The sequence below is a fragment of the Lepidothrix coronata genome, unplaced genomic scaffold, assembly GCF_001604755.1.
Source record: "Lepidothrix coronata isolate B3197 unplaced genomic scaffold, Lepidothrix_coronata-1.0 Scaffold101, whole genome shotgun sequence".
Taxonomy (NCBI): Eukaryota; Metazoa; Chordata; class Aves; order Passeriformes; family Pipridae; genus Lepidothrix; species Lepidothrix coronata.
Genome location: NW_016690281.1, coordinates 2,346,597 through 2,365,153, shown reverse-complemented (window position 1 = coordinate 2,365,153; position 18,557 = coordinate 2,346,597). Strand labels below are relative to the sequence as shown.

Sequence of the window (18,557 nt, the reverse complement as noted above, 5' to 3'; positions counted from 1 at the left end):
GCCTACTCCTTAGTGGCTTAGGAGTAGAGTAAGATTAAAACATGTCCATCAAGAAAAGGAAAAAACCCAGCCATGAATGTGGCTCTCATTAAATGCCTTTGTTTTCATGATTCAGAGATATGAAGGTGAAGGATCACGGCACCATCGATGGATTGATGGTTTCAGAGCTGTTACTGAACAACAAGTGAACTATTTTATTTCCTGAAAGAGTGAAAATGGCTTGTTTCACTTAATCCAGCGTGTTATCTTCTGGAAATGTTTGCTCTGATTGTTCTTCCAAAGCCCTACTCCAGACTTACTCTCTGCTAGTAGCCACCTTCAGAAGCTTCACACTAGAAAAGCTTCCAGTTCAGGGTCCTGCCTTTCTTCCCTTGGTTTCTCCTCTGAAACCAGATGCCTGGTTTCCTACTGGGGTGCAGTTGGGAAGGAATGAAAGCTCTTCTCTTTCTGGGGCTGTTTTTTGGGACCTTGACAGCTTTATGTTGCATTTAATCAGCTCCAAAAGTGAGGCCAGAGTTGGATCATTCTTACTCTTCTCACAGGCTGCTGTGCAGCAAAACTTGGGAGACTTCAGGTTGAATCTTTTCACTGTGCTGCTGTGTAAAAATGGCTGGATTTGGTGCAAGAGGGAGAAAGGGGGATCAGTCACAGGGTTTGGAGGTTCAGCTTGGCGTGTGAGACTGAGCCCTGATGGTCTGTGCCCCTGCTTGTGTTGGGAGGATGATTAATTCTTCAGGGATTTACATGTGAGGTGTTAAAATGATTTTTTCCCAAAGCTTAAACAAAGTTGTAAAGTAATAAAACTTCTCCTTTTTTTTTTCTTGGGAGATACACAGGTGAGGCACTTGCTCCTATATGTACTTGTCAAAATAAGGCCTCTCGTCCCTGGCCTTGAAGAAATAAAACTCTCACAAGACAGGAATGTTTTTTTCATAGATTTCCAGTGGGTTAAGAGACAGGAAACGGGGTTAGGAGCAAATGGTTGGTTCTCACAGGGAAGGGCTGTTCCCAGCCAAGTGTCCTGCTAAAGATCAGTGCTCTTGCAAAGATTCCCTTTTCCAGATTGTTCCTAAATAAGGTGGGCAAATCGAAGCAAATCGCTCAGATTTGAAATGAATTTGAATTGAAAAGAAGGATGAAAGGTTGAGACCTGCTGAGGGATAAAGTGGCAGATGAAAAATGCACAGGGAGAAGAAACGACCCCGGGTTCATCTGCAGGAGCAGAGGCACAATTCCCAAAAGGCACATGGACTTTACACAGAGATTTGTGTTGGAGGATTTTAGCCTTGGTGGACTTGTTATCTTGTTTTCTAGTCCTCCTGGTTTTGATTTTTCATGTTATTTACTGCTTTTCTGGTTGGATGACAAGCTCAGTCCTTGTGGGGGGTTGGATTCTTCTTCTCTGGGATCTGTATAACTGTTGGAATTGTGTTTGTGATGTGCCTGGCACTCGGATCCTCTGCTGGCTCCACTTTTACCAGCTGAAGAAGTTCCTGCCTGCAGCCTGCTCCTGGTTCTGTGTGACCATCCAGATACCTGGTTTCTGTTTGGCTGTGAACTTGCCTTACCCATTATTGACATGAAGAAATGGTTTAGGATAAATAAGATGTGTGTTGTGGGCTTTTTAAAATTTATTTTTTTTTAATTTTTTCTTCCTGTTGCCCTGCCTTTTGCAGGTCGTGCATTAGAGAGTCATCACAGGGGCAGGTGATAATTTGGACCATGTTAACTTTGTAAATGGCATGTTTATGTATGTTTATAGTGCACAAACCTCTAAATGCCCCAGAAGATGCCCCTTTTTATTCCTGTTGCCACCAGCCATCTGCCAACACACCAACACTCTCCTACCCCTGGTTCCAAATACTGGGGGAAACACCAGGGCGATGCCATTTACCTGAAGTTTAGTGTTGATCTCATTTAAAGTTCATCTTCCATGATGTCATAGGAGTTTTTAATCTGCCAAAAATTAACCTTAGTGGAACAAGATAAAATACAGTAACTCATTGGAGTTGTTCTGTGGTGGTTGAACTTGCCCAGAATGGTTTCCTGGGAAGGGAATATGTCTTTATGCTAAAATAAATCCTCCTAGAGCTGCGTTGACACTGAATTCTGCTCGCATTCCAAAAGGCACCGTCATCATTTGAAGAATGATAACAATTCCAGGCTTGAAATCTGTGCTTCACTTCTCTCCAGTGTCTCTGTAAGGGATGGGGTTGGTTTTTTTTTGGAGTGTTTGGAGAAACATTAGAGGACATCTGGAATGGGCAGCTCTGTTCATGTGAGTTTGGTTGCAGAGTCCTTGCTCAGTGTTGTGCAACTGGTGAATATCAGGGGCTGTTCTGTGTTAATGGAACAGCAAAATCTGCCAGTTTGCTCAAGTAATTTATTCTAAAGCTTAATAGGCCTCTGTTTACTTGAAACAGTGACCTTAACTGAAGAACTGACACAGCTTTCCAGCTCCAGAGCTTGTCCTTGGCTTTTCTTGCCAATCATTTGGGCTTTACAGTTCCATTCTCAAATAATTAAAAATCCTTCTGTGCTGTGAGCAGAAACACAGAGCAGAAACTGTGGGTCTGACGAGTGTTGTCAAATGTACAAAATAAATGCATTTGGGAAAAAAAAATTCCCTTCTAATCTGCTTATCATCAAAGGTCACCTTGAGTTGGAGTGTGTTGTTCTGGGGCTCAGGTCTCCTCCCTGGGCCTCAGGATCTCTGAGTGGATTTAAACTTACCTGGGGTTTCAGAAATGGGTAATTTTTAGGAATTTTGCTCGTTCCCTCAGTTCAGATTCCTACAGGAATGGGAGCGGTTGTCAGTGTTAGAGAGAAGCTGCTAAACGCGGAATTTCTGACGTGGTTTGATCTCAGCTCTGTGAGCACTGTAATTAAAAATTCTGGGTTTTTGCTTTGGAAACTAAACCTGTAATTTCTTGGACTTGGGTTTGATTTTAAAATTTTGCTGTTCCATCAACACGGTCGTCTTCTTACTTTTGTTTTGCTCGGCGCTTCACGTTTTTAATCTTAAATGTTTAATGTTACTCATGAGAAGAGCAAGTTGTTTTCAAAACGAGAAGAAATTCGGGGAGAAAATTCATCAGTTCGCTCTAGGAAATTTGTCCCAAGTGGATGGAGATTGTTGGCTGTGCAGGAACACTAATGTGCTTTGTTTTCTTTCCTCACTCAGGTCGTGATTTTCATTTTCTCGTGTCATTCTCTTGAAGGGAGGAAATGGTTGTAGTGGAATGTGTTACAAATAAGCCACTGATACGGAGCCTTTGCAGTTCAGAAACGTTCATAGAGGAGCAAATTTAGCCCTTTTCTGTCTGTGTTCTGCAACCTGCCCGGGCGAAAAGGGAACTAAAAATGACGACTTCGTCTATCAGACGGCAGATGAAGAACATTGTGAACAATTACTCAGAGGCCGAAATAAAAGTTCGGGAAGCCACCTCTAATGACCCCTGGGGTCCTTCCAGTTCGTTAATGACTGAAATAGCAGATCTGACTTACAACGTTGTGGCCTTCTCTGAAATTATGAGCATGATCTGGAAGCGGCTCAACGACCACGGCAAGAACTGGCGACACGTGTACAAGGCCCTGACGCTCTTAGATTACCTGATCAAAACCGGCTCCGAGAGGGTGGCCCAGCAGTGTAAGGAGAATATTTTTGCCATCCAGACGTTGAAAGATTTCCAGTACATCGATCGGGATGGCAAAGACCAGGGCATCAACGTGAGGGAGAAGTCCAAGCAGCTGGTGTCGCTCCTGAAGGACGACGAGCGACTCAAGACGGAGAGGGCCCAGGCCCTGAAGACCAAAGAACGCATGGCCCAGGTGGCCACTGGAGTGGGCAGCAACCAGATCACCTTTGGCCGAGGCTCCAGTCAGCCCAACCTGTCCACCAGCTACTCAGAGCAGGAGTATGGAAAGTCTGGAGGATCCCCAGCCTCTTACCATGGCTGTAAGTACAGGCAAACACACGGGAGAAGTTCCTCTTCCTTTTCTTTTGAGAGATTTTGCATCCACATTTGCTGTTGGAGGTGAGGGTGAACCTGAGGTAGCTCAGTTGGTGGGAACATGGTGCCAACAACACCAGAGTTGGTGTTCAGCTTTGGGTTCAGTCCCTTTATGGGATTCACTTGAGTTGGACCCAGTGATCCCTGTGGGTCCCTTCCAGCTCAGAATGTTCTGTGGTTCTGGTTGTGCTGCCTTTGTGGATCTGCTCCGTGGCATCACTGTCTCCTCCCCTGCCTGGTTAAATGTTTGGTTTGGAGGGGATGTGTGTACTGACTCCATTTCAAAAGCAGTTGTTCCCTGGCAGTTCCCAAAGGTAGCATTGTCAGGCTGCTTTTGGGAACGTGCTCCGGTGTTTGATGTGGTGGGGAGATTGGGAATGGATTTTTCCTGGTTTTTTCCTCGGAAATTCATTCTTTTTGTGAAGTATAATTCATGGAATCATAGAATGATTTGGGGTGGAAGGACCTTAAAGCTCATCCCATTCCACCCCCTGCCATGGGCAAGGACACCTCCCACTAGCCCAGGTTGCTCCAAGCACTGTCCAACCTGGCCTTGAATTCAAGAAAAAATTAGAAATACAGAATATTTCCTGGATCATTTTGCTACTTTATGTTGCTGCTATTGTACTTTGGCAAGAGTGCTGCTGTTTAATTTCCTTTATTGCTTACTCAGCAGTTCTTGGAGTAGTAATGCTTTGAATTTGTCTGTATTTAAATATTTATACTCTCTGTCTTTGGTGTGTAAGTATCTCTACTAAATACTATATTTCATTCTTAAAAAATTAATACAATGATGTGGGAAGAACAAATTCTTTCTGCCACTGCTTGGGGGGAACTCCCTGTCATGTCAGGAAGAGGCCTGATTTGGCACTAAATCCTCCTTAATGTAAGTAATGATCTGATGAAAGCTGCTTTGGCTGGAATGTCAGTGGTTGTGGTCTAATTCTGAAGGAAAATCTTGTCTTTAAATGAATGTTCAGGGTGTGTGGAGGGCTGTAACCCAGCCAGGGTGGAGAATCCACTGAGCACCAGTTCTAGGAATCCGAAGTTTGTCATGTCCTGGGTCCCAAAGTGCTGCTCAAATCATAAATATGTGAGTGTGCAAAGACTTCCTGGGGAAGGCAGGGGGAGGTGGCAGGAAAATCAGACTGAATCTGTCCATTTAAAGCTATGGAGATGAGCAGGAAAAATTACTTCCAAAAAGAAGTATTTTGCAAATAATGTGCATGAAGATTTTCAGGTATGAGGTTTTTTTAATCTTTTAATTAGGAGCTGGATAACAAACCTCTTGGTTTTTGTGTAATAATCATATTTCTGCCTGTTCATATTTTCTATAGGTACATAGGTTTTTTATAATAACCACACCAGAGCATTGTTTCAGTGTGACTTTTTAAAGCACATCATATATATTGTTACCACAACAATAACATTTTTTTTTCTTTTGAAGTCTGCAGATCACTGTTGACTACAGCAAAAATTCTTAATTTAGGATATAGCTTGAAATATTGTTTTTAACTTGAGCTGATGGACTAAACAATAGTGACTGAGTTCTGCTGAGCACACCTTGGGTTCCACAGGGTTATTGTTTCACCAGCTCCTGCCTCTAATTAGTGCCTGGAACTATTGTTTGGCACGTTAAATGCTACCAGAGGCTCCAAACTATTCCCCCCGGCAGGGTTGAGCAATGCAGGGTGTGTTCCTGGATTGTTCCTTGGGAGAAGCAGCGAATTTGGCAGTTCTTTCAGTCCAAATGTGGATTTAGTGGATGCTCCCATTTCCCTGTGTGTGTCTCCCGTGGCAGGATTGCTTTTGAGGTAATGATTTCTTAAGCTTTTCTTCCTCCTCCCCCCCTGAGCACAGACCTAAGAAGCTTTAGAAATCTCAGGCTTTTTTTTTTTTTTCTTCCTGGGTTGTGGCCTCTCCTGGACTTCTCACAGTGGATCAGCCCAAATACAGATGGCTGTTGGTTTTTTTATATTTTGAAGTTTTAATGTGTTTTTGTCAGGTTTAATTGAGCATAGCAAAGCAAGCCAGCACCTTTCAGAACAGCTGGGCTTAAATACTCCTGATATTGGAAAATCTTTAGATTTTAGAAAATCTGATATTGGAAAAGAACAGCTTTATCCCAGGAAACGAGGAAGGAGTTTCATTAAAATCCAGACATTTAATCTGTTACATAAATGTAGGGTCATTCCTGTGCCTTCTAAATTTGATGGAAAAGATGCTTTTCATTATTTAAAGTGGAAGAGATTGTATGCATCCTGTTTTATTTTTTTAAATGATAACCTCCTTTTGTTCTGAAAAGATGGATTCAGTGAAATATGTGAAAGGAATTAAGTTATGCTTGGCTCCTGGGAAATATTCTCCTTGTAGCAGCTCGAAGATGTGGTTGCTGCACTGTATATTCTGGCAGAATTCTCTTTCATTCCTCTGAGCCTTTGAAGAGGAGATCAGAGACATTTAGATTTGCAATCTATAGCATGAGGTTTGCCTCTTAAAAATGTACATCCCTCCTCTTTGCTCAATATATCACATGGCTTCTTAACAGTCAAATATCAGTAAAGTTTGGGAGAGTTAACAGCCTTTTTGCCAACATCACTAAATGAAATATTTCGTCTCTCAGTGGTTTTGGCATCAGCACATTTTACTTTTGTTCCTCTTTAGTGGGGATTGCAGATTTTGGGAATGCATTCCCCTTGCTTGAAGAGATGATGTTGGGCTGTAAAATCTCATTTTTGATACTTTCTTGCAGAAGAAATGAAGCCTGAGCTGACTGAAAGAACTGAGTAGTTCCTCCAGGACAGATCATTGGGGGAACAAGAACTTGCAGTGGATACTGTGCTGGATTGTGCCTGAGGGATCTCTTCCCTTTCTGTCACTTCCTAAAAGTGCAATATTGGATAAGTCAGTGGCCCCTTTTTGGTTTGGTTTGCTCAGAATGTTGAATGAGCTGCACTGCACAGGCTGAGCACTGCAGTGCTCACACTCCTGCCCTTCCCAGCCTCTTAACACCTGTGGGTTTGAATCCAGCAGTTGGATTTTGTACTTGATGTTGAGCCAGAAAGGGTTTTCTTAAAGACTTGCTGGTCATCGTGTCCCAAATTTATCCTTTATGAAAAAATAAAAGCATTACTTCCAGCCTGTGTAGTGTGGGAGAGTTCAAGATGGAAAAGGATCTCTTGACTCTTGAACAATTATCCCTCACTGCTGCAGGCAAGACTTGGCAAATAAGGACATTTCTCCCCATTTCCTTGTGGATATTTTCATCTCATCTCTAACAGTCCTTTAGAAACTGTGCAAAGTGAAACGGGGAAACGTGAGAGTTTTTAATAAGATCCTTTCCCCCAAAGCTTTGCCTTAATGACTTGGTTGGCCCTGAAGATCTCAGTGCTTGGGTAATTCCAGGGAGTACATTATGGTGTGTGAATGTGAAAGTATTAGTATATTTTTGCTACTTAGTCTCATAACCTGTAAGTGGAAGCCAAGAGAGATACTAAAGCAAAAAACAGAAATTAAATCTCCTCCCAACCTTCATCTTGTCAACAGTTTCTGACATACTGGGAACAATTGGTTTTATCTTCCAGTTGGCAGTTAATGTTCAGATTAGGAGCTGTTAAATATTCCATGACAAAATGCATAATAGTTCTTTATTATTTTGGAAAACGTGTAAATTCTCTGGAGTTGCAGGAAATCTGATGTCAGGTTTTATTTCACTGTGGAGGAATGTTCTTGTGTGGTGCTGAACCCAAACCTACTGGGGAGAGGAAGGAATATAAGGTGGATATCCGAAATCTTTTGGAGGAGAATTTCTTCGCTCATAACGTGGTTTCATGTCTAAAAAATTGTCTTTATGCTTTTATACATCAGTCACCCAGTTTTGAAAACTTCAACCTCCTGCTCCTGGCCTTGTTTCATCTACAGCTGCCAGTGACCACTTAAATAGGATTCTGGATTTATGGCTGCACAGGGAAAAGTAGGATGTTCTTAATATAGACCTCTTAAGCCTGAACTAGGATGGTGTTTCAAGCCTGGGAAGTGCTGGTCATGTTTTAAACCCAAGTTTACTGAGGCCTTACTGCTTTTGCAGAGATCCAATCCTGTCATGCCCAAGCCAGGATGTCCCTGTGATATTTTGTCCCTTCCCTTTGTCCATGTGCTCCCGTGGGTTTGGGAGGCAGAGCCAGGCTGGGGTGGGTTTAATGCCCTGATTTCATCGACACAAACGTGTGACCTGCTTTCAGAGCAGCACTGCCCCGAGGTGGGCTCAGCTCAGCTAAGCTCAGCTCACATTCATTGTGCAAACAGCCTGTTTGAGAAAAGATTGGTGAAAGATGGGCTGAAAAGGGCTTTTATGGATCTTGGGAAATGCCAAGTCTGTTAACCTTTCCTGTAAAGATTCTGGGAGCAATTTTCTTCAGGTGAATTAATGAGTTTTTAATGTTTCCAGTGATTATTGATATTAAGTCGACTCATTATTTAAAAGCAGTTTTGTGAAGCCTCAGCAAGGTTATGTTCTCTCATCTGTTTTGGCTTTCTCTCCACTTTTACTTGGAGTAGAAAGTAAATCAGAGGAATTGCTGTTTGGGGTTTGACATGATAGCAAATTCATAGAATCCCAGAATGGTTTGGGGAAGGGACCTTAAAGCTCATCCAGTTCCAACCCTCTGCCATGGGAAGGGCACCTTCCACTATCCCAGGTTAATCCAGCCTGGCCTTGGACACTTGCAGGGATGGGGCAGCCCCAGCTTCTCTGGGCACCCTGTGCCATTCAGATTTCAGAATGCTCCTCTTTTTAAAGTTGTTTTTTTTTTATTTATTTAATAATTTACAGGTTTTTAACAATTTGCAGGTTGGAACACATCTCTGCCCTTCCATCTTAGTCAGGGAATATGTCTTATCATCCAGCAACGAATCTGGATGAACAGTTTGGATAATTCCCGTAGTTTGAGGTGTTGAAGGAATGTGGCAGACTCCTGGCAGACGTCACTTGACAACTTGATTAAATTCTCATCACATATTTCTTTTTCTGGTGAAGGTGGGAAGTGCCACTGGTATATTCAGGCTTCTGTAGTGGCACTAAACGATCCAACTCTGTCTCTTGAGCTGGATGTAGGGATCACCTGGGGGGGAAATGCTCCTAAAACCAAAACAAACCTCGAGGATTTGTTCAGGGTTAAATGAATTTCAGAAGTGCTCTGTGTGCTCAGCACAGTTAAATCCTGCAGGAAGGTTGAGCAGCTCCACCTTGTCACATTCAGAGGTGTTATTAACTCTCCTCTTGTGTCTGAAAGATTCTTTAATTCCCAGTGGAAAGGTGGATTACACAACTCCTCCTAGACTGAGCAGTTTGCACATGCCTTCCCATCATTTGAGAGGCTAGATTGGCTTTTTGAACGGATCCCATCTTTATTTGAGTGGTCTTTCATTGGAAGACTAACAAATGGGATCTCTGCTTGGTTCCCAAGGGAATTTCTGTCGGTGTCTGAGTTCTTACCTTGATATTAATCTAATTTTTCAAGTCAGCCTTGGTTTTGTCTACTTTTGTGGGTGCACTGATTGAGGGAGGAGGCAGCTTTTCTTTCTGAACAGCTGTGACTGAGAAGTGAAGTCTCTTCTTCAGAATTCCACCTGCAGATCAGAAAAAGAAAAACCCCAGGAATAACAAAACCAATCCCAAAACCCAAGCACAGCCTTCTGAATGGAAATGCAAAGTCTGACTGGTGTGCTGGGAGTGATTTTTGTCACTAATGCAGGCAGTGACTCTGCTTTCTGTGTCCTGTATATTCACTTCAACTCAGCCAGAGCTATCGACATCTACAGAGGGCTTTTGATATTGCCAAAATATAGGAAACTATCAATAGATGTGTCTGAAAGACAGCAGAGCCTGGCCTGGGGACAGATGGTGGAGCAGAATCCTGCTTTAGTGATTAACTGAGGGTGGAGATGATTCCCTTGCCGAGCAGCCCAGCCCAGTGGTGCCGCTCCCTGCGGGAGCAGATTCCCACCAGTTTGCTTCTGGGCAGCCTGGAGGGACTGGGATCTCCAAATTCCCAACAAAGCAGGGCTTAGCAGGTCAGAATTGATCTATTGAGTCCCATCTTACATAAACATCTGAGTTAACTGTCATGTGCTGGGGGATAAGGGATGCTTTGTGTGGCAGCGATCCTGTTACTAAGGCAATAACCTTTCTGCTGGATCCTGGGAATTCAAACCTTAATGCAGGATGAGGCCCATATAGGAGTGAAGTTGCTGCATAAAGCATGTCAGGTTACTCCCAGGAACAGTGTTTTGAATTTTCCTTAATCCTTTCTCAAACAATTTGCTGGCAGCTCTTTAATGTAGGCGGTTTTATAACACTGCAGAGGTTTAAATGTAAAATAGCAACATTCCTATATTTTTTTTTTATTTTCAAATGAGGCCCAAGGAAGAATTTCAAATGGGCATTTTTTTTTTTATTTTTTTTTTGGAAGTGCCTTTTAGAGGTAATGGAACCAAGTAGAATGAATTGCTGGAAAAGCCTGAAAGTGAAAAGAAATAATTTATATCCGTGAGACGCCGTGTTATCCACGTTCAGATCCTGGAGCTGCTGATGTTGGGCTCTGCTGGGAGCTGTGAGCTCATGGAGCTCCCTGCCAAAGCAATCCAGCCCTTCCTGTGCATGGCTGGGAGGTGAGGACCCCCCAGGGGAGGGCCAGTGGGATGCAATTCCCGCTCCTTGCAGCTTTTCCGGGCAGAAGGGCCGTGAGCTGCTGAAAGCTGAGACTGGTGAGTGTGTTCAGCAAGTCCTTCCCGTGGAAATGGCAGGAAAATCAACGGGATGAACCCATTCCACAACATTTTAAAGCCGTTGTACCGTCAGCTTCTGAGCTGTTATGGAATGTAGTAACATCAACAGAGGTGGAAAAGCTGATTTGCAGGAAGTGCAGGAAATCCCATTTCCCCCCATGATTGCAGTTGAAAAAGTGGAAGACCAGGAGGTGCCTCCCTGCTCATGGTCCAGGTCCATCTGCTCTCAGGTGACTCTGTTGGTGTCCTGTTTGTCCCACACTTATCCAGCTCTGCTTTTAAACCAGTTACTACTCTTTCCTTCTCTATTCCCTGCTGGAAAAGTGCTCTTCTCTACTTATCTCTTAAATCTATTCATGGTCAATTTATACCATTAGTTCTTGCCCCTTTATCTTAAATAGCTTTTCTGGCTCTGTGGTGTTTGCAAGCCTGATATGTTTAACAACCATAAACTGCTCAATCTTCTTTTTGCAAAGATAAACACATAAAACATTCTCCATGCTCTGAAGGGAAGTGTTTCCACCTCCATTCTGGTTTTGAAATCACCCATCTTGGGTTTGAGTGACCAGAACTAGTGCTCATGTTTAACCTCTGTTGGCTGGGAATGATCATGTGCTTTAGTTATATTGTTTTTAATAGTCCATATAATATATCAGAGAGCCTGGCTGTGACTGTTGGAGCAAACAGGCTAAATTTAGTTATTTCATTTGAAAAAGTAATAGAATTGAGGGATGAGTAACATCTCTGTTGCAGTAAGGAGCTTGTCTGGTTGGCTTGAGAGCCTCAGGATCAGCACAACGTGGAGGGATCGTTCTGGGGGATAAATTAATGTGTCCCTTTAGAAACAGAGTGGGGTGGGATGGAAAGGTCATTCCTTTTTTAGGGAGGGTCACCTGCCTTGAGGCCTGTTGGAGGAGAGAGGAAGGTGCACTTCTTGTTTTGAAATGTCATCTTGGAGAGATAAGACTGGGAAGTGTTTGCAGGATTAAAGTAGTGATGAAAAAGTGCTTTTTAAAACATAGTTTGGCAATCTCAAACATGCCCAGCTGGCCTGCTAAGAAGAAACTCGATTTCTTAGACCTTGCCATGCTAGTTTAAAAACATGATTCCTCTCTATTAAATGTCAATGTCTATTTTGCCAAACCTAATTATCATTCCAGCCATTAAATACAGACTTCCTTGTCAAACTGAGATAAAATTTCTGTGTGAATGATTTGATGCTAGAGAATTATTTGTGAGAGTGACTACAAAAAATGTTTAGTTACTGTCTAGTGCTAAGCCTACCAGTGTTGTCCCATTGGGATGGGAATTTCTGCATGTTGCTGTCGTGAAAACATCAAGAAAAGATGGTTTGTATGTTGAGAAATTGCATATTTTAGCTGTCAAACCCGAGTGTTGCTCGTGGAGTGGGGGAGATCACAGCTAGAGCTCAGCTAGTGGAAATCTTCCTCCAAAAAAAGACCAACCAACACCAGAAACCAAACAACGCCCCCAACCCATAGACCAAACTCTTTCTTGACAGAGAATGATACAGTATTTGTGTAAATTTGGGGTATGAAAGGCTGGCTTGTTTGTCCCTGAGCCTGCTCAGCAGTTAAGAATAGTTCTTTATCTTCCCATTAGGACTGTATTATTTTACAGAAAAGTGGGTGGTATCCAGTTTTACCCCGAGATTGGCCAACTCCCAGCAAATCCTTAGTGACATTGGGAGATGTGAGAAATATCAACAAATGTTTTCTTGAACAATTCATTCTCTGCATTTTTAGGTCGGTGTCCTACCCCCAAAGTTCTCAGGGTGTCCAGGGGTCCTCGTTGATGTTACAACCCCACTAAAGCCTTTGTTTTCCAGGAATATTTGTCCTTTAAACCAACTGACTGTTGAGTTGTCGTTCCCCTCAGCCGTGGTGGGAGCTTTTGGAGGTCTCCAGTCTCCCTGGAATGTGAACGTGTGAAAAGGGGGGCGGGGGGGAGGATCCGCTCAGAGCAGGAATCAAACGCGCCACGTGTTTTTTGTTGTTTGATGTGTTCCATGTGCTAAACGTGGTGGGTTTTGTCTCCCAACAGCGACGTCCCCTCGAGTTTCCTCGGAGCTCGAGCAGGCCCGGCCTCAGACGAGCGGGGAGGAGGAGCTGCAGCTGCAGCTGGCGCTGGCCATGAGCCGGGAGGTGGCGGAGCAGGTCGGTGCCCGTGTAGGTTTGGCCTTTGATAGTTGAGATTGCAATCCTGGTTTGGTTTTTTTGGGGTTTTGTTTTGTTTTTTTCTTTCCTTCCCAGTGGCAGCTTGGCTTTGCTCCAGGTGGAAAGGCCATTTTGGAAGATGTTGCTCTTGCTTTTTTTTTTTTTTTTTTTTTTTTTTTAAAATCTCTTTTTTTAAAGTAACTCCAGCCTCCGAGCTGTTGAGACTAGTGGAAGATGACAGTCACTTTTCGAGAAGACTTTGTGTGGGAGGATGTTAATCAGCACATTACTGAAGATGTTTTCAGTTAGGAAGAGCTGGAAGCGTGACTGGTCCTGAAAACCTTCATTAATGTCAGTGAATTCTGATTCCAGTGGAATTTTGAATGGTCTGGTTGTTTGGTAAGAGTGTCTGGAACAAGAGGGTGACCTGACACAAAGTACCAGAATATATAAAGAACTTGTTTTAAAGTAACTTGATTCCTAATCTGTCACCTGAGTTATGTTACTGTGCTAATTCTTAAGAAGTTCATTTTGAATTTGGAGTAAATGATGGATAAATAATTGTGGATAAAGTTTGCTGCATGTTAATATATAACGAAGTTGAATCTCAGCTATGAGTGAAAATTCAAGTCAGCCCTGCTGAGTGTAATATTTTAGAGGTTTCCTGTGACAATTTCGCTTAAGCTGCATGTTAAGCATTAGTATCTCTATGCTTGGAAAGGAAAACTATGACCCAGTAAACTTTATCATTATTGAGCAATAAAGGGAAAGAAAATATAAATCAGAATCTAATCAGTTGAAGTAGCTTGAAAAATGACAAGGAAAATACCAGCTGGGGGATTAGTCAACTTCTGAAAGATGTGATGCAAGCAAAGACATTTAAAGTATTTGAATGTACCACAAACATTGTAGTTTACAGATGTTTAAACCTTCAAATTACAGGGAGTTGGCTCGACTGATTCCCTTGGTGTTCTTTATAACACTTGTATCAGTGTGGAGGGAAGCTGAGAAAAGCCAGGGAAATTAGAGTTTAGTTCCCCACAACCTTCAGCGGTTCCAAATCATGGCGATCATTTAAAAAGGGGCTGTTTACTCCAAGTTCTGTGGTGTTTCTGCCTAGAAGCTGAATTTTGGAAAGAATGTTGCATTTATATTCCCATCAGGAATAAAACAACACGAGGGTAAATGTCAATCAGCAAACTGGATTGTGATGACCCCGCTGGTGTTCCGGGGTCGGGGTGCTCCTGACCTCTGGTTGAGGCAAGAACCGCAAGAAAATTCCTCTCCCTCTCTCAGTTATGTCCAGATTCTAGCAAATAATCCCAGCAGCGGTGGCAGGGAGGGCTGGCCAGGCCTTCCCTGGAGGTGTCCTGCCCAGGGGTTGGATTCCTGGAGGGAGCAGCAGCCCAGTGCAGGCTCATGGTCTATATCACCAGTGTTGATTTCCTTTGCAGGAGGAGCGCCTCAGACGCGGAGATGATCTGAGATTACAGATGGCTCTGGAGGAGAGTCGCAGAGACACAATTAAAATTCCCAAAAAGAAGGAGGTAGTGCCTTCGACTAAGAAACTCCCGGTTATGCTGCCAAAAGCTGAAATACAGTAACACAAAATAGCTTAATACTGAGCTCTTGTATGCTTTTGGGATTGCTTTGTTGTGTAGCTTTAAAGCTTCTTCCGTGTGGGTTAAATTTCGAACTACTAGTCAATGCAGGTGTGTAAAAGGAAAAAAAAAATAATAATTGCTTCTTCACTCTCATGGGTTTGTACTTCAGAGTGACAATGCTCTTGATTAAAGCTCAGATTATTCCTGCCCTCAGCACACCACTTTGTTGGACCTGATGGATGCCCTGCCCTCCTCGGCACCGGCCCCGCCGAAAACGGAGCCGTGGGGACCTCCCGCTGTTGCAAACCAAACTGATCCCTGGGGAGGATCCACAGTTGCAGCTCCTGCCTCTGACCCGTGGCAATCGTTTGGTAAGGAGAAAACTGCCAGGAGGGATGTTATTTAAAGGGGTTTGCTTTTTGATGTTGAGCTTTTCAAAGTTCCTCCGTGTCCGGTGTCACGCTCGTGTATTAGTCCATCTTGATTGGTTCCCATACTCTAGAACTGACATTCCCCAACTCATTTCCAAGCAGAAACAAATGGAAATGTCACTCTTTTTAAACAGCTGGGTTTTTGTGTGTGCATTCTGTCTGTTGTACTTCAGGCTGGTGGTTCTACAACTTCTTCTCTAAAGTCATTTACATCAGCATTCAACACACCACCATCAGGTTCCTGATGAAAATGTTGAAGTTCAATAATGAAATGCCTTGTTTGGGGTTTTTTCCCCTCCTCATGGTGGCATTTAAGGCACCTACAAAGCTGCTGGGCCAGCTGCAGGTCATCATTCTAAGTGTCATCTCTTTCTCTTTTGGTGACAGGAAATCAGAAGAAGCCCAAGTTTTGGGCCCTGAGGCTATTCAGTGTATTTTTCCATGGTTAAAAACAAACAAAATCCAACTTTCTTCAATTCTCCTGCTTGATCTGTCACCCTCTGACAGGATTTCCCTTCCATCAGTTTTGGCTGTAGTGTTTTTTATCAGTGCCTCCCAACTTCATTCCACCACAGCACAACCCCTTATTCTAGTTTACTGGTTTCTTGGCTCCCAAGGATAGTCCTGAAGATAAAAGATTTAGGAGTTTTCTGATAAAAAGAGTCATTCATTAAACTGTATTTCTCGAGTCCTGCATGTGCTGTGGTGTTCCAGTGGAGCCGGTGGAAGCTCCGCGAAGGGATCTTCCCAAACGCTCTCATTTCCTGCACTCCCTTTATGAAGGAAAAGACATTTTGGGAAGCTTCAGTTGATGGGAAATGCTGTCATTAGCATTTCTGGTGGGGCATTGCTGTAGCTCAGCGCTGAGGGCAGATAAAGGAAATGTTAAGTACCGGTGTGGGAATAGTTTGGCTTCCTTGGAGAGTTCTGGCATTTCCTGGTGCGGAGCTGCAGCGAGACCGTGGGCCTGTTGACGAAACAAAAACCAGCAAATTGGGATTTGTGCCATTGTGTGCAGCACTGAATTGGTTTATGAGAATATTGTCATGCCAAGGGGGGTTGTATGTAGTTTGGAAAACTCAAAATAATTCTCAGTTGTCACTTGAAAGCCGCGTGGTGGTTAAAGATAATGGTTGTGCACGTGGGGCTGATGCTGAACTGCTCTGGGTTACACAGTCCTCAGTTAAATGGAATTAAACCATTCCTGCCGAGAAGGTTCATAGGGAAGAGGAAATGTTTGCATGTCCTGCCTGGTTTGGAGGTAGTTGATCGCTGTACAGTTGTACAGGATGTGCCTGGGAAGTGCTGGGCTCCCATTCCTGGTGCTCCAGGAGGGGGATGGATGTCAGGCCCAAGCAAGAATGACCTTCCAGCACCCACCTGGCCCACTGCAAAAGGAACGTGGGATTTGCCTCAGTATTCCTGGGGTTTAATAACTTAAAATATTGGTAGAAACAAGAACAGAATCACTTTGCTGAAAAGCAATAAATTAGGTTGGGGAGGAAGAAGAAAACCCTGGCAGGAAATTGTAAATGATGAGACGAGTTTCCTTCTCTTTTCCTTCTCCCTTTGTTTGGTCTTAAATTTCCCCTTTACCCTCGTGCACAACCTGAAGCAGTTTGGTCACTGAATTTGTGGGAACGAAGAGTTGTCACAAATTTCCAATAAAAACGAGAATCCTGAACATACAGGCTTTGGGTTAAAAGAAAATAATAAGGGATATCAGTGGGAAGCTCAGATCTGTGTCAGGAGTGCTTACACACGGGAATAAAAAAGCACAGCTGGCTCAGGGAAGCTGATTATGTTTTAAAAAAATAACAGTAGGGTTAAAAGAGTTGGAAAACGTTGCATCTTTGTTGTCTTTCTCCAAGTGTTAGTGTTTTGTATCTCATACCTTTTACCTCTGGGCTTTTTCTAAACTTACTTTCCTCCGAGTTCATAAATAGACCCTGTGATTTAGGTCACCTCTAGTCAGGTATTGTCAGTTGTGGTGACAATGTCTGTAACAAAAGCATGTTTATTTTCTTGTTGGAACTGCAGATATTTTTATTCAGTTTGAAAGGGGGGGATTTGTTTATTCATCTGCCTTGCACAGAACTTCCTGGTGCTTGTTGTTCAGGGCGTGTGACATTGATGCTGAGAGTTGTCAGTGTTCCTGGTGCTGAACTCCTTCACCTGTTTATGTTCAGTGTTAATTGGCAGTAAAGGCACATAAGAGAGGTTAATCTCCCAGGAAAGCTTTCCAAAGTGAAGCTGGACTCACTGGGGTTCCCGCTGACTCTTTTTGCAGGTGCCAAACCAGCTGCTTCCGTTGACCCTTGGGCAGCACCAGCAGGATCCACAGCTCAGCCTCTGTCCAAAAATGACCCTTGGGCTCCTGCTCAGTCATCTTCTACTGCAGCAAAACCTTCTGTGGATCCCTGGGGACCAGCACCTGCAAACAAACCTCTCTCTACTTCTGGTGAGAAACAGTCTCATGTTATTTGAGTAATGAGGAGAAACCCCGATGATGTTCTTGCACTGTGTGGTTCAGAGCAGCTGGGTGCTGAACAATGTGCAGAACTGCTCTGTAAGATAAAAGGGAGTTGTAATAACTAGCAGGAAAAAGAAAATCAAATGTAATTATTCTGACTTAGAGCTCTGAATTCGTGGTGCTGCTTCGTGCTCTGTCCCTTCTACATTCTCCTCTTGGTGTTTGTGGCTGCCTGCTGAGCCCTCGGGACTGCTGCTGCTCTTGGGTTTTGTCTTTAATTAGACAAGGACTTAATTTCTGGCAATGAATGATCCTATAATTTAAGCTTTCATCCTGATAAACAGCTCTGCAGATGGATGTCTCTGCAGATGTAGATTGACAGGTTGAGCAGCTCCAGGCTCCGAGGAGACTTCTGGAGGTGCAAATGAGGGTTTGCTCCTTCAGACTGAGGGTGTGAAGTGATCCCTGAGCCCTGGGTACCAAGGTGCTGATGTAATTGTCTGTTCATGCTCTGTAACTAATGCAACCTTGATGAGTCTTAATACCTGCTATTTTCATATCAGCACCGTGGCTAAATGCATCCCAAATGCATTTTCTGCCAGTCCTTCATCCCAGCACATAACAAACAAAGGAATCTGAGTACTGCTAAAAGTTGTCTAATCAGCTTTCCACTGGGCAAAGGGCAATAATTGGATCATTGTGAGAATGAGTCTTTAACTTTGTTCTTCTTAAGTGTTGTTTTTATACTCAGTCATCACTTGTTTTCTCGGGGTTTTGTCTTTTTGTGCTCTTTTTGGACCTTCATATTTGCTTGAAATGTGTTAAAGGTGAAAACTAAGTTAGAAAAACATTTCAACTAATTAAAAAAAACGCCACCCAAACTTTAAAGCTTTTCAGGAGTGTGATTGCTGGTCATTTGGGTTTGGCTTTGCTGCCTCCATTCTGAGGTAAGAGTGTGGAATTTTGAAATGGTGATGTTTTCAATGGTTGTGAACTCTGGCCAAGTGCTGGTGCTTCAGCTAACGGGGCTTTGCCATCTCAGCAACCTTTGCTATTGCATTTCTCCTCCTTTT

The 18,557-nt window shown here is 43.3% G+C and overlaps 1 protein-coding gene across 7 annotated transcripts in view; it reads left to right on the top strand.

Annotated features, from left to right (window-relative positions):
• EPN2 (epsin 2) overlaps positions 1–18,557 on the top strand; it is a 42,649-nt gene that overhangs the window by 16,338 nt on the left and 7,754 nt on the right. For 5 of the 7 annotated variants that reach the window (XM_017823200.1, XM_017823193.1, XM_017823198.1 and 2 more), the window contains exons 2-6: positions 3,185–3,958; positions 12,864–12,988; positions 14,431–14,523; positions 14,795–14,951; positions 17,302–17,472. In XM_017823200.1, coding sequence (XP_017678689.1) covers positions 3,364–3,958; positions 12,864–12,988; positions 14,431–14,523; positions 14,795–14,951; positions 17,302–17,472 — 1,141 coding nt within the window. In that variant the 5' untranslated portion in view covers positions 3,185–3,363. Of the gene's footprint in view, positions 1–2,160; positions 2,279–3,184; positions 3,959–12,863; positions 12,989–14,430; positions 14,524–14,794; positions 14,952–17,301; positions 17,473–18,557 lie in introns of those variants that run through there. The other 2 variants (XM_017823194.1, XM_017823199.1) reach the window with 2 other exon arrangements.